A 15591-nucleotide genomic window follows, 5' to 3' on the forward strand; every position below is an offset into this window, starting at 1 on the left:
ACCGTCCTGTATTTCAGTTTGTGCCTGTTGCCTCTTGTCCTGTCACTGGACACCACTCAGGAGAACCTGGCTCTGTCTTCCCAGTTCTGCACCCCCCACCTCAAGTTTTTATACACATTGATAAGATTCCATTGACTCTTCTCTTCTCCAGACTAAACATTTCCAACTCTCTCAGCCTATCCTGCTATGACAGATGCTCCAGTCCCTTAGTCAACTTAGTGGCCTGCTCCTTTTTATTTTTCATGAATTTCCTCATTTTATAGAGCTCTCCTTCTGTAGCAAAATGTCTTGGTAAACTAGATCTCACACAAGATCTTGCTAAGACAAGGCTGGCCTTTCAGCAACCCCCATGGGTCTCCATCAAGTCCTCATGGTGGTGGCAGCTACTGCAGGAAGGGAACATGGTTAAATGCTATGTGATGGGAGGTGCTAAGACTTTTTGGAGGGGAAATGACACCTCACAAACTCTTAGGAGTTCTTTGAGGATGTTCTGGCAGAAGCATATGGAGAAAGATGATCCTGTTTATACAATGAATTGGGATTTTTGAAAAGCCTTGACAAAATCAGATATGAAGGGCTGTTGAGGTAACTCATCTGTTACGTGACAAGGGGAATGGCTCCCCTGGGTTAACTAAAAAAATAAAAGAGTTGGGGAAAAGCCTGGGAACAGATTATAAGTTTTCATGGTAGAGAAGGAATGGAAAAATTAACTGGTATACACATCACTGTGTATACTGAGTATACCCATCATTGCAGCAGAGGTCCACAGAGAATGAGAGTAGTGGCAACAAAGCTTGTTTCAGACACAAAATAATACAAGGTAGTGAAAACTAAAGCTGATTGTCTAAAGAAGCAGAAGGATCCTGCAATACTAAGTGATTGAGCAGTAAGATAATTGACCTGATTCAATATGGATGGATGTAAAGTGCATTTAGGAAAAAGCAATCTTAACTGTGTAGGGATGACAATGGGGTTTAATTTACCTATCACTCTGGAAAGATCTTGAAGTCCTCTCTGCAAATGTCAGGTCAGTGCTATTTAGTAATGTTGAAGGGAAATAGAATGCTAAGAATTTTTAGGGACGAAATAGAAAATAGAAAAACTTCACTTTGTAAATCTAATATGACTGCATCATAAATACGATACGCAGTTCTAGAAATACTATATGCAGAATATAAGAGCACAGAAAGCTACAGCAAGGATGATTAAAAGTATCAAATTGTTTATACCCGAAGAAATAAGGAGTAGGTAAGGACTTTTCTCTTGGGAAAAGCTAAGACTGGAAATAGTAGGAGACTATATATGCCATCCATATTGTAAAGAAGGGGATTGGGAATGATTATTCACTCTTGTGAGATGAGTTTCGGGGTACCTAGCAACGTGAGGCAAGCAACTTAAAAATGAGAAAAAGTATAATCTTTTCACAAAATTGCATCATTAAATTGTGAAAGTCAGTGCCATGGTCCATTGTGCAGGCCAAATATCAAGGTAACAGGACAATATCCATTTTTGGTGTTTTGTTTTTTTTTTGGTTTTGTTTGGGTTTTTTTTTCCACAGTTGTGTCACGTTCCCATCAGAAATGACTGGGTCGGGAGGAGCATCCTGGGGGACAAGGGCTTGTGCCTTGGAACCAGCTGCGGAGGGGAGCTTCTCCGGGGCCCTGGGCGTGTAGGGGAAGGAGCTGCAGCTCCCAGAAAGCTGCAAGCAGAAGGGAGCAGCCAGCCCGGGGCTCAGGTGGTGGAAACAATTTCCCAGGGAGCAACGTGCAAAATCTGTGGCAAGTCAAAGAGTGTTATAAAGCGATAACAAAAGTCCGAAAGAAAGATCCACTCAGTGAGAAGAAAGGGCTTGGAAGAATTGGTTATAAGACTACATCATTTCTGTTCTATCTTACTGAATCCTTTGGAGTCTTTTATGTATGTGTATATGGGTGTGTATTTAAGCAGTTAGGTATTGCAGTTCCTATTTTCAGAAACTCCGCCGGTTTTAAACTGGGGTGCTTGGGGAGAAGCTACAGGCACAGCTGCCTTGAAGATTTAGTTGACTGAGGATTAATACTGTTGCAGGGCTAACAGTAGATGGTTGGTCCCATCCATGGGCCATATAAGCACAACGGCTCAGAAGTTTGGAAGCTGCCAGTTTGGGAAGTCCCTAAAATGCTGGTATGGTGTCTGCCACCAAGATTGTATCACTGCTATTGCAAATGGAAAAGCCTCCTGCAAGTCTGGTGATAATTTGTCTCCCCGTGGAAGATAACTTCTTAGTTACCCTACCTAGGCTCGCACTTTATTATCGAGAAACTGTGTCAGCTGGCCAGAAGAAAGTGTGGGATTGACAGGGATTTTTTTGCCTTACAAATCCAGTCTTGACAATTATCTATTCAGATTCACAATCTACTTCAAGCAGCATAGCAGCTGTCTTCAAATGAGAAAGCATAGGATTGAAAAGGTTTTAAGTAATAGCTACTAATCTTTGCAGCAGTGTGGGTCCAAGTATGTGGAGGTTGCCAGACTATAGTATCTGTGTCTGCATTCATACAGATGACACATTTTCCAAAATAATTTCTTTGTTCTGTGTCATTGTACGATCAGTCTTGATTTTGGGCTGCTCAGAAAAATGGGAACAGACTGCAGTTATGTCAGCTTCATTAATATCTAATAATATTGATAACTAAGATGTTGTTTAAACACAGCAATGTTTACATTGCACAGAAGGCTGTCTTGCTACTACTGCTAAGCTATAGCTGTCAAACACTAGAGAATGGGCGAGAGATCTGCTAGACTTGTCAAGATCTGTGTCAAATTGAAGTGACTATAAAAGAAGTTAGGCAGGAGACTGATAAAATGAATGATAATGAGCCACAAGGACTTGTTTTCACCAAAAAGTTCTGAAGCAGCTCAAGGAGGAAGTAATAGAATTGGTCAAAGTGGTGTGTGACCTCCAACTTAGCCCCCTGTGGGAAGGCAGCAAATGAGCCACCAACCGATAGGATGTATCTGGGGGAAGTGAGCATGTAAAGGGCTTTTCTAAACATAAGTCCTGCCTTACAAACCTGTGGTGTGTTGTGGTTGAGATCTGCTCAGAGTCTCCCGAAATTTCTACAAGGCCTTTGACAAACCCCCACAAAGGCTGATATGGAACCCGCACAGCCACACTCCTTGTGGGAGATGTCAAATGTTCGGGATTATGGTAAAGCGCTAGCAAAATTCACTTCTAGCCTAGAGCCAGACCAGACTTTAGCATTTAAATAGCTGTGGTCTAGAGCTTGCTCGGGTACTGGAAGTGGTCTGTCTGTGGTAGTGTAGAGCACTGCACTGTGGAGCATAACAGCAACCAAACTGCACTCAACCATTTTTCACATTGTGACTTGTTAGCCATTTTGGTTTTTTCTCACATGCTTTTTTTATAGATCTCATGTGACATCTCAGCTGTTGCTTACCTTACGTGGAATTCACACATTAGATTGAAAGTTGCAGACACATTGGAGAGCTTCAAATGAATGTGGGAATGAAACATAGCTTATGATTTAAGAGATACTGTTTTCTGAACCAACTGTATGTATGGTACAAGTGTTAAACGGATATTTAGCTGCACAGGTTTGTTGGGTTTTTTTCTGTGTTATTATTTTTTGGTCTAATTCTTCATTTTTATGAAGTCAGCAGTTCAGAACTAGATGTAAGGGATAATAGCTTTTGTCAATAATCTTTTTCACAGTTGGAAACATGCAATTGTAGTATGAAATCAAGTAATAATGAGAATTTAAGAGATAGATAGTTGAGAAAATGAGATCGAATGCACCATAGTACCATTGGGAATTTTTACCTAATCGTATACAGATTTCTTAGTACTGCAGTACTACAATAGTTTAAAAAGCATAAAATATGTAGTAGATGGTCTTAGACTACAGGTATTATTTCTATCTACTGAAAGATTCTTTAATTCTACAAATTTGCATTGTTTGATTAGGAGAATGCACAGTGCTCCTGTTGCTCGAATACATGATTGTGCCCAGTGGCAGGAACAGAACAGAACCTCCTAAGGTAGGACCCATTCCTAGATTGGGAAATGATGCTTTAAAGAGCACTTCTACTTTCTGAAGATAATTAATTACTCACGTGTATCTTGTGCAACACTTAGTGATGTTTTGAATTTGGACTGTATGTTTTGCAAAAGCTAATTGAATAATGAGCCTGATTGTATTTTTGTTGTACTTTACTGTACTTGTGCTCCAGGCAGCAGCTCTTATTTGTGCATTTAGTAAATCGGGTACACTGAGTTGCTGAATCCTAACCAAGATTTCATTTTCAGGTGAAGAGCAATGTACTGTCATACTGTTAAACTAGTTTTCTAAAGGCAGCAAGCAATCTATGTATACATCCACATATACCTGAATATACAGCAGTGACAAAGGAATCGGAATTATTGGCATCTGTTCTCCTCTATTCAGCGATCACACTCCCTGCTTCCTCTGCTAATTTAAATTGCAAATTTAGAAAAAAACCCCAACAACCTAACTGTTTAATACCTACTTAAATATACTACCTAACTAGGTGGTCTGAGAGCGTGGCCAAACTCACACGACATGCAGATAGCCAAGCACAATTCTTTGTAGATAAATCGTTCTTATTGGTTTTCTTTAAAGCCAAACTGGAAGAAAATTGCCCCATTAGGGTGGACCCAAGATCAGTATTTCAGCCTTTAAGTTGCTGTTGCTGCTGAAATCCTGATCGGAAAAAAACCCCACCTGTAAATGATGGATCTGTGGGGCAGATGTTCCATCAACTGTAAATTCTTATCTCACTTCAAGAGTGCATAAAGGGAACTCCAGAGACGATGAATTCTGCTAGCTTGGTAGGGAGGCAAGACAGGGTCTCTTTTTTGAGCTCCAGAAATGTTCCTTTTTTTCTTTTTTCTTTTATACTGCTCCCACTATAAGCAATGCCATTCGTTGCTTCAGAAAAAGGAATATTTATCTTCTGGCAAGTGTTTTCCATAGAGTTAATTTTCAAGAGAAAACAGTATTGTAAGTAGAACTTTATTTTTGAGGAAGATCCAATGTCCACAAATTAACATGCCAGCTAACAACAGCTAGATGCTTTAACCAAAAATGACTTAACAATTTTTTTATTAAAATAAGACAAGTTGTTCACACTACCCAAGGGGGATATGGAAAGGCTGTATTAGTCAGACTTCTCAGGCTATTATGCAAGTTATCAAATCTCTGATCTGTCTATAGTTAACTCATTAATATTAGTCTTGATGGTATAGTGGGGTGCATGTAGTAACGCACCAATTGCAAGCACATTTCTGTCTCCTATGGGAGATGTTAATGGCCATCGACATGACACAACAATAAATAATAAGATTCCGCTCAATTTTCATTGAATGTCAGCCTTCTTAAGGCAGAGCATATGTGGGAGTTTCAGAAACTATTTTGTTCCTGTTAAAATAGTTCTAGTTCCTGAAGGTCAACTAAGAGATCTGTTCAGACGGAAGGATTCTGCTCTAAATTGCCGCTGGAAGATGTCTCGCTTTGTAACAAACCTTTCCTACATCACACATGCCAAATAATTCCTGGTTATTCATGGATAATAGAAGTCCCTAAAGCTGCTTTAAAATTACATTGAAATTAAATGGAAAATTAATAACATGGCGCTAAGTTTTGGATTTGTGAATAAAAACAGTGTTGATAACACAGGGATTTTTAGGAATTGCTGAGCACTAACTAAACTGCTTACACAGCATCAAGGCCTTTTCTGCTTCTCACACCGCCCTGCCAGCGAGCAGGCTGGGGGTGCACAAGGCGCTGGGAGGGGACGCAGCCGGAACAGCTGACCCAACTGACCAAAAGGGTGTCCCAGCCCATATCACGTCATGCTCAGCAATAAAAACTGGGTGGAAGTTTGCCAGGGCTGCCGTTGCTCGGGGACTGGCTGGGCATCGGTCAGTTGGTGGTGAGCAATTGTTTTTGTTGCATCACTTATTTTTCTTGGGTTTGGTTTGTCTTTTCCCCCCTTTCTTTGCTGTTTTTTTTTTGCCCGTCCTTCTTTTAATTATTAAACTGTCTTTATCTCAACCCATGAGTTTTCTCACTTTTACCCTTCCATTTCTCTCCCCAATCCCACTGGGTGCAGGGGGTGAGCAAGGGGCTGCATGGAGCTGGGCTGTAGGCCAAGGTTAAACCATGACACCTTCCCAAGATCTTTAGCTTAGGACTAGCAAATCAAAGCATCGTGAAGTGAAATACTCTGACGTTTTCAATCGCTCTTGATTTATTGTTGCTTACGTGCCATTTTATGCCTTTTGCCTTTGAGAAGCAATGCCTATCTCTGTAACATCACTATAGTACCACATCTCTCTTTAATTATAAATACTACTACGACTATTATTAGCCATGGAGGTATATCGTTATAATGGGAGATGGGTAGCTGGCTGTTTAGACTGCAAACGTAAAACATGTCCTGAGATCGAGGATCAATGGCAGCTGGGCTAGCACAGCGATTATAGAAGATCAGAAAAATTTCAAGTCATTTGAGAAATCTAATGTGAAAACATAGAGTGAGAAAGAAGTTCTTTACAGTTACATATGCCTGTCCTAGGAGGTCATCTCTAGGCCCTAAACCAAGAGGTTTTGTGTAGCTCACACACCCCAAAGCTAGCCCTTGCAGAGTGAACTTACCTGGCAACTTATTAGCATATGGTTACCCCACAGCCCTTTACAGCATGTCATTACTTGTTCACCTGTCTAGCATAACAACCACACTTGTGCTTTAAATACCCACAATAACTCCAGGAGTCAAAAATCTGTGCTGCTGCAAGCTCTCACCTCCCTTAAACTTAAGATCCCCAAGTGTTTTGTCTTGTGCCATCCCTATTAAGGAGCTTTGGAACCCATCGTGCCACCTGTAGCCTCAGAGGGAAGGTGTGCAGTGAGCCGTAGGAGACCCCAAACATAACAGGAGAGTGCACCGTGCTTTGAGATGGTGTATTTATTGTGACAAAGTACTACTGTAATGGAAATATGGTGTCCAGGTAACGTTACGTCAACTGAAAAATGAAGAAAATGAGAAAGGGCTTCTCTGGTGCCATGTGCAATATTAAGAAAAAGACTGTATTAGCCAAATACTGATAAAAAAGGCTTAGTCAGCACCAACACAGCCTCTGTCGCAGTTCTCTGACAATGACTGTCCTAGTTCAGGGGTGGCTGGCCTGAGCCCTCCTGAAAGCAGGAACAGTGGAAATGAAGGTGATCCAACTAGCAGGGAGGAAGAGGAGCAACAGCCACCACAAAGGCTCCCTGAGCAGGAGGTTTAACAGCCCCTTTGTGAGCTTTTTCAGGTTTTCTTCCTGTTTTATTGCCTTCTGCTTCCAAAGACCCTCTTTTGCTCTGCCATTTGGCCAGTTCTCCTCCTGATGGTGGACCAGGGCCTTGACTGTGCTTTTCTTCTCCAGAATGTATAACTTTTAAGACAAGGTCAGAAAAAACTACCTTCTCACTGCTGTCTTGGGATCTGGTCACTCATGGCACACTGAGGCTTATCCCTCAGGTGATTCAGTGATAAGAGGAAAAAAAAGAAAAGGCGCGTTAGTCCTTGACAGTATCTTGAGGGACACAGTGAAGTGTGTTACTGCTTTTACCTATTCTTCTCAATACACACCTCCATCCCATGGACTTTGCAACTTCAAATGAAGAGGCCTGGACTAGTTTCCTCCCTTTGCAGACCCTCTGGAGAGAAGTGCTGGGTGAGAAGGTTGTGACACAACGTTATCCCTAATGACCTAGGTAGTCCTGCAGCAGCTTTTTGCTGAGGGAAGGGGAAGAAGAGCTGGTCTGCTTGTCGTTGTGAGGATAACTGCATTGGTGCTTCCCAACTCCATCTTTCTGAGCTGCTCCGAAACGGGGTAGCTGGTCATGCATCAGGTGCCACTGAGAAAGTGAAGATGACTTTAGAAAACAGATAAAATGCCACTCCAGTGTGACAGGAGTCGTTTGGCATGATTTGTTGTTGGAATGACTGGTTATTGTGGACTGCCCCTCCAATGTCCAATTATTTAAGGTATTTGCTTCAGAAGTATGACTCCATGAATGGTCTGTGCTTCTCTCTCCCCTCAAGCCAGCGAAAGGAAAACGTGCTACTCCCTAGTACTGGTCTCGGAGCCTGTTCCCAAGGACTCTGCTAATAACACCAGTGAACCTTGTGGTAGAGAGTGGTGTGGAGGAACGATGTGCCCCTGAAAGATGGGCTCTCAGCCAGATCTTTCCTCTTCACCCCACAAGACAAAGTAATGTAGATGACTAAAGCAGAAGACAGGCTGCCATTCACACACAGGCCTTGCAATGCATCTGACTTGAGATGCAGGAGACAGAGAGAACCAGAGATTTGATGACGACCTTGCCATCAAAGGTCTGTTGCAGCTTTGCACAGCAGGAACACCACTCTTCTTAGCATAAAGTCATGACCAATTGTGGAGCGATTACTAAAAATGATCGATAATACAGCATTGGTCACACGTTAAGGAAAGGTATAAAATCAAAAGGCTTCTAGGGTAAGATACAGCCGCAGCTGGTATGTGAAGAATACGCTACATCTGCAATTCCCTGTACGATACTGCTTGCAAAGCAACACGGGGAGTGGAGTGGAGACTCCAAGGCTAAACCCTGTGATAATCCAGCAGACATGGGAACGAGATGGCACCACAGAAGAAAAACAGTGCGAAGGATGGAACAGAGTGGAGACACTGTGGCTAAAACCCTGTGATAAACCGGGGACTTGGGGACCAAATAGAGTCCTTGAAGGTCTTACAGAACTGATAAACTGCTTACCTGTTACCCTGAGCCAACAATCCGTCACTTTTTTTGACAAAATGCTGTCCTTTAGTGAACTTTGCTCATTATAATGTCATTATAATACCAAAACACACCTCCATCCCAAAAACTACCCACCTCCAAGGTGCGACCACTCCTCCTTGAGTCTGCGCCCTGAACTTTTCGTAAACTATACCTTTAAATGTGAGGCGAGAAAATTTTACACCAATCATAATGAAAGTATTTATGACTAGAGTCACTCAGACTCCACCTTGAAGATAACAAATAGTATAAAAGTAGTCCAAGAAAAGGGGGATGAGAGGGAAGACACCATCGTGGACTTCTGGGACCAGTCGACAGGCTGAGTTTCTCTTCCCCCTCCATAAGGACACTTGTGGGTAAGATTCGAACACTTGGCTATACCAAGTGCTTCCCCGGGAAACTTAGAAATCTCTATATAGAGTAGTTTTATAAGTTAGCGCTTTTGTTAACTGAGCTATATTGCTAGCATCTTTAGTATTCATGTGTGCTTTGCAGACAGTCACTATCACCGGCAATCCAAAAGAACTTGTGTATCTGTTGTTTAAATAAACTGCACTGTGTAGGCAGCGAGTCGTTTGGGTTTTCTCATTGAACGCGACCGAATCGAGGCCGTGTTAGTTCATGAGCACAACTGGGCTGAAGGTGCAGTGTGCTATTAGTGTATCCAGAACCGTAACAGTTTAATATATTAAACGCGCCTGGACTGATAGTGGTGAATTGGGCATCACTCAAAATTTAAACCTAGCTGCACCTTGCCTCCCACCTCGGTGAGGAGTGTTAGAACGCAAGGGGGTTTATTTTCTGCCAAAACTACTTTGCCCCTTTAACACAACACCAGTACAACGTCTACTGTAGATTACGTTGCTGGTAGCTAGCCTGATTTTCTGGAGCTGGAAAGATTTTGGGAGAAAAATAATGCACCTTTTCTTTATTATAGCTAGCTATGAGAATTCCTTCTGTGAACAGTACACCATTATTCTGATATAAATATGCTGTTTTCCTGAAGAGCAGAAAGTAAAACTGATTCTTATGCAGAGTGAGTACTGCCGGCGCCATCTGGTTTTGCACTGGGGGAGGGAATCCCACTTCCAGCACTTCAGTCCTCCCTGTGATCAGTCCTATGCACAACGGTACATGCTGGGAATTTGATTCGTCTTAAAGTTCTTAAACTTAAAGTTTTTTGTTTCATTCTGTACTGCTATTCATAATTTTAGTGAAGAGTTCTTTAGAGGACTGTAAAATCAGACTGGAAGCCAAGTTACATGAGCAAGAAGAAAAGGCAGCACCAGAAGTAACTTTATTCTGTCTAAAATTATTTTTTCATCTGTTTCAACTTCCTTTACATGTGTGCTACTAGAGTCCTTAGTTTGTATACAATTGTGCTACAACTGTATGCTCATAAGACAGATTGTAGTACAGAAACTTTCAGAAGAAAAATTGGTAGGAACAGTATTTCTAATGTAAGATGCAAACATTTCTTAAATCAGTTCCCTAAAGCACAAGTTTTGTTGCTGATATTCTTTTTGTAAACATGCCATTCCCATCCCTGCTGCTGTGCTGCTAATAATGGTTGGAAAGAAAGTGCAACTTAAAATATTATTATTTTTAAAGCTTTCTCTATTTCATTTTCTCCTACTCACAGTAGAGTTGGTCCACTGTGCACTCCCAGAAATGCGTCGTCATTGATAACTTCTAGGTATTTGTTCTTGTGCAGATAGCTGCAGAAACAAATAAAACAGTGGTTTGGAAATAGTTATCCATAGCTTAAAGAAGAAGATCTTCAGTTTACTTGCCTAAACAGATTTGCAAAAGCAGTATGTATAAGGGCCATCCTATCCCAACAACATATCGAAGCATAATCAGTTACTTCATTTTCTGTATAGCCAGGGATACAGGTGTGGCATTCTGAAAATAAATTAAATTCCTCAACAAATAATAAATAAATAACTTGGCAAAATAAATTACCTTTGCTCCAAATTCTTTTTTTCTCTCTCTCTCATACACATGAAGACATACGCACACGCACTGTATCTTCAGGTAAATAAGTGTGAGGATAAGGTGAAATAGGTTGTTTTGCTTCCATCAGAATGAGGTATGGGGAATTACATGATAGTTACAGAAACACATCATGAACAAACATGAAAATAATTCCCTCCTTGTTTTGAGTTTGATAATAAAAGTTTTAAATGCTTTAAAATCTCCGTAGCCATGTGGAGCCCTCCCTATGGGAGTCAACAGTTAAGAATGAAGTTTAGATGTAAGAAGAGCAAGAGAGGCAGTGAAAAGGAGAATAAATCTAAAGGAAAAAAGAATATAAAACTTATGTGAAAAAAAAATAATTCTGAAGTCTTGGGAAACTGGGAACAATTTCCTGAGTAGCCAACACGATCCTGAAATATGGAATTTCTCCTATCATTACATGATTGATGTAATCAAGGACCAACATTAATTCCCATCACTCTGGCAACTGACGTGTCGGAAAGCATGGAATCAGGAAGTAGGGAATTTACAGAGTTGAGTTGAAGGTGCATGATTAAAGACAGGCAATGCAAGGCTACTGAACATTCAAAAAATTAACATAACCCAAGTGGAACAATCAATCAATCAATGTTAAATTCAGTTCTGTGTTTTTAAATTTAGAAGAGTGATCTAGAATGAACCTTGATATATTTTTAGCTGGATTCCTATTTATCACGGTCTCAAACTATCATTTGAGAAACTTAAAAATACATGGATAATTATTGCAGGTAATTCAGTCAAGTTCCAAATTGCTTTAGAGAGGCTATGCGTTTCTGTCTGAGGCTTTTGTTCTCAATGGCCTAATAGAATTTATGGGGTTTGTGGAAAGACTTTGGAGAAATCATTGGCCTCAGTAGTTCCACAATTGCAGGTGTTCAAAGGGAAAGCGTAAATTAAAAAACCTGCAGCAACAGCAGAAGCATCCTGCTTTTCTGCCAGACTCACAGTGGACAAACAGCACTGAGCACATTTTATGACCTTCTGTGAAAAGCAGATATACACAGAATGTGATGACATGGAAAAAAAACCCACATTATTTTTATACATTCAGTGTCAGCTTGTGTGTATTAGTTTGTTATATTTGACATAGAGTTAGATTAAAAATGTGGGTTTGGAACAATTGTCCAGCTAAAAAGTACTTCACAAAACACAATAGGCACATTAATTTCCTTGACGAGGTGGTTCCTCCTGGTTAGCCAGGAGGGAGGAGGGCTGCAGTTATAAGTAGCTAGATCTAAACACACAGACAGAATATGTTGAATTAGCTGAGCAATGAAAAGAGACTGAAAATTAGGTTGTGATATATACATACATACATATATATATGTGTGCGTGTATATATATATATGTACACGTGGGTACTACTGTGATAATTCTTTCCCTATGCCAGCAATTAAACCCCCTAGGTGGTGTTTTTACTTAGTTCAATCAACATCTGTCACAATGTTTACAAGATAAACAGCTTGCAGGCATCAAACCTAGTCATGCTTTTTAATTTAATTTAGATGGAAATTGAAATCTTGTGAAGGGATTAAGTATAATTTACCAAATATAGTAGTCCCTGGAGGAAGATGGAGGAGCATCTAGCTCTGTTGGCTGAGAGGCACTACATAAGCAAGGAGACAAAACAGTCCAAACATTTTGTTTCTGTACTATGATGAGAAAGGACCTCTGAGAGAAGTCTGAACCAAGGCAGAAAGGGGATGGCACAGCTGGAGGACTGTGCTTCAGGGCAGAAATGCAATGCAGCCCATTAAGGAGGAGAACACAGAAAAGTCAAGGGGAACGTATGTTCCCCTTGATGAAATAATGGCAAAACAATCAGTGTTACAAAGGCCCTGAAGGACCACAGTGCCAAGGCAGAAAAGACTCATATTACCTGTGACTATCCCTTTTACAAATTTTATAAATTTTCTGTATAGTGGAAAAGGTAAAGTCTAATGGTCCCAGTAGCAAACTACAGATTAAAGCATGAGGTTGCAGTCTAGGAGCAACAACAAGGTCCACAGACTGCAGAATTATAGGCAGCTCAGGTTTAGCAAAATCAGGAAGAGGAACTCATAGTAACAAAAGTATGACAACAGTGGGTGACAGAGGCCCAACAACTACAAGTATCAGGATTGCTTCACATTTCACGATCAAGGGCATAGGGCTGGTGGAGGCCTTGCAAGAATGAAGAAAAATAAGATGACTGCAGATGATGACCATAAAGCATTGCTCAAGAGAAAAGGATGTGGTCCCCGGTCCAACTAAAGCATAGAAACTTCGGCAGACTACAGACAGACAACCTTGTGGAAGTCATGTTTCACAGGGTAGATAAAAGAAAATTTGGAGAAAATTCCCAATGATGTAATCAGCAGCAAAAGAGAGAAATAGGAGAAAACCAACGATATTGCCAAGTGAAGCCAGGTGACATTGCTCAGAATTTAAACACAATTATCTTTAAAATTTCTTAAAATTTCAGAGTGCAGTTGGCACAGAAATTACAAGATGCCCAGACCAGAACTATTAAAGAAATTAAATGAAAGCAGAAAGAATTTGATACTACTGATGCAGGCAGTAATACCTCAAGCATAGAGGTATGTTTGGTAGTATAACTATTATAAGCATTTTAAAGCTAGGTAATGTAGCTACGTAAAGCTAGGTGATGTAGCTAGGAAGGAAAAAAAATGAATCATCTAGGTTGGAAGGGACCTTTAAGATCATCGAGTCCAACCATCAACCTAACACTACCAAAACCACCACTAAACCATGTCCCTAAGTGCCACATCTACATGTCTTTTAAATACCTCCAGGGATGGCGATTCAGCTACTTACCTGGGCAGCCTGTTCCAATGCTTGACAACCCTTTCTGTGAAGAAATTTTTCCTAATACCTGTCCTAAACCTCCCTGGCGTAGCTTGAGGCCATTTCCTCTTGTCCTATCCCTTGTTACTTTGGAGAACAGACCAACACCCACCTAGCTACAACCTCCTTTCAGGTCATTGTAGGGAACGATGAGGTCTCCTCTCAGCCTCCTTTTCTCCAGGCTAAACAACCCCAGTTCCCTCAGCTGCTCCTGATAAGATTTGCACTCTAGATCCTTCGCCAGCTTTGTTGCCCTTCTCTGGATGTGCTCTGGAACTTCAATATCCCTTCTATAGTGAGGGGCCCAAAACCGAACACAGTACTCGAGATGCAGCCTCACCAGTGCTGAGTACAGGGGACCAGTCACTTCCCTAGCAGTTACTTCTGCTGGCCACACTATATGAGCCAGAATGCTATTGGCCTTCTTGGCCACCTGCCACACTGACAGCTCATATTCGGCCAACTGTTGACCAACACCCCCAGATCCTTTTCCACCAGGCAGCTTTCCAGTCACGCTTCCCTAAGCCTGTAGCACTGCATGGGGTTGTTGTGACCCACGTGCAGGACCCGGCACTTGGCCTTGTTGAACCTCATACCATTGGCCTCAGCCCATCTGTCCAGATCCCTCTGTAGAGCCTTCCGACCCTCAAGCAGATCAATGTTCCCACCCAATTTGGTGTTGTCTGTAAACTTACAGGGTGCACTCGATCCCATCATCCAGATTGTTGATAAGGATATTAAACAGAACAGGCCCCAATACAGATCCCTGGGAAGACCACACCACTTGTGACCAGCCACCAACTGGATTTCTATCCATTCACCTCTTTGGGCCTGGTCATCCAGCTGGTTTTTCACCCAGCAAAGGGTACACCCATCCAAGCTACGAGCAGCCAGTTTTTTCAGGAGAATGCTGTGGAAAACTGTCAAAAGCTTTACTAAAGTCTAGGTAGACAACATCCACAATCTTTCCCTCATCCGCTAAGTGGGTGACCATGTTGTAGGAGATCAGCTTTGTCAAGCAGGACCTGCCTTTCATGAACCCATGCTGACTGGGCCTAATCACCTGGTTGTCTTGCATGTGCCGCATAATGGCACTCCGGATGATCTGCTCCATAACCTTCCCTGGCACTGAGGTCAGACTGACAGGCCTGTAGTTCCCCCACCCTCCTTTCTGGCCCTTCTTGTTGATGGGCATCGCATTTGCTAACCTCCAGTCAACTGGGACCTCCCTGGTTAGCCAGGACTGCTGATAAATGATGGAAAGTGGCGTGGTGAGCACTTCCTCCAGCTCCTTCCATACTCTCAGGTGGATCCCATCTGGCCCCATAGACTTGTGTATATCTAAATGTTGTAGCGGGTCCCTAAAGGGTGCCCGTGAAGTTGCCGTGAGCTATGCCCAGATACAAAGGTCAAACCTTTCCTAACTGTAAGTTCTGTAACAAAAACACCATTTGAGATGGTGGATGTGGAGATAATTTAATTGAATTAGAAAAGTGCAGAAGGCCACTATTTTATCTTTGTGCCAGAATAGTTTTTCAGATTCAGATAGCTGAACTGGGGTTTAGCTGTAAAAATAATGAAGTCAGAACAATTGTTTATTGGTGTGGAAAAAAATCAAGTAAAGATTCTAATCCTGTCCTAGTTGAATTCATTGGCAAATTTTCTATAACATTCACTGGATATAAGCTTATATTGATGATCATAGTGAGAAATGAGAAGTAAATGCACTTTGGCTGGGTTACACAGCACAAAGTCTTAGGGAGCCAAGCCAGAGTAACACTTCTGGCATGTTATTCACTGGACATTACCCATGCCTAAAGGCTTGTTTCTTACAGAGGAAAATAACTTACTTCATCTTCTCAGCTATTGTTGTTAG

The 15591-nt window shown here is 41.5% G+C and overlaps 1 protein-coding gene across 3 annotated transcripts in view; it reads right to left on the minus strand.

Annotated features, from left to right (window-relative positions):
* The window catches only part of TSHR (thyroid stimulating hormone receptor), a 75504-nt gene that overhangs the window by 5624 nt on the left and 54289 nt on the right, over window positions 1–15591 (minus strand). For all 3 annotated transcript variants that reach the window (XM_009895893.1, XM_009895892.1, XM_009895891.1), the window contains one exon: window positions 10490–10567. In XM_009895893.1, coding sequence (XP_009894195.1) covers window positions 10490–10567 — 78 coding nt within the window. The remainder of the gene's footprint in view (window positions 1–10489; window positions 10568–15591) is intronic.

The sequence above is a fragment of the Charadrius vociferus genome, unplaced genomic scaffold (genome assembly GCF_000708025.1).
Source record: "Charadrius vociferus isolate BGI_N301 unplaced genomic scaffold, ASM70802v2 scaffold102, whole genome shotgun sequence".
Taxonomy (NCBI): domain Eukaryota; kingdom Metazoa; phylum Chordata; class Aves; order Charadriiformes; family Charadriidae; genus Charadrius; species Charadrius vociferus.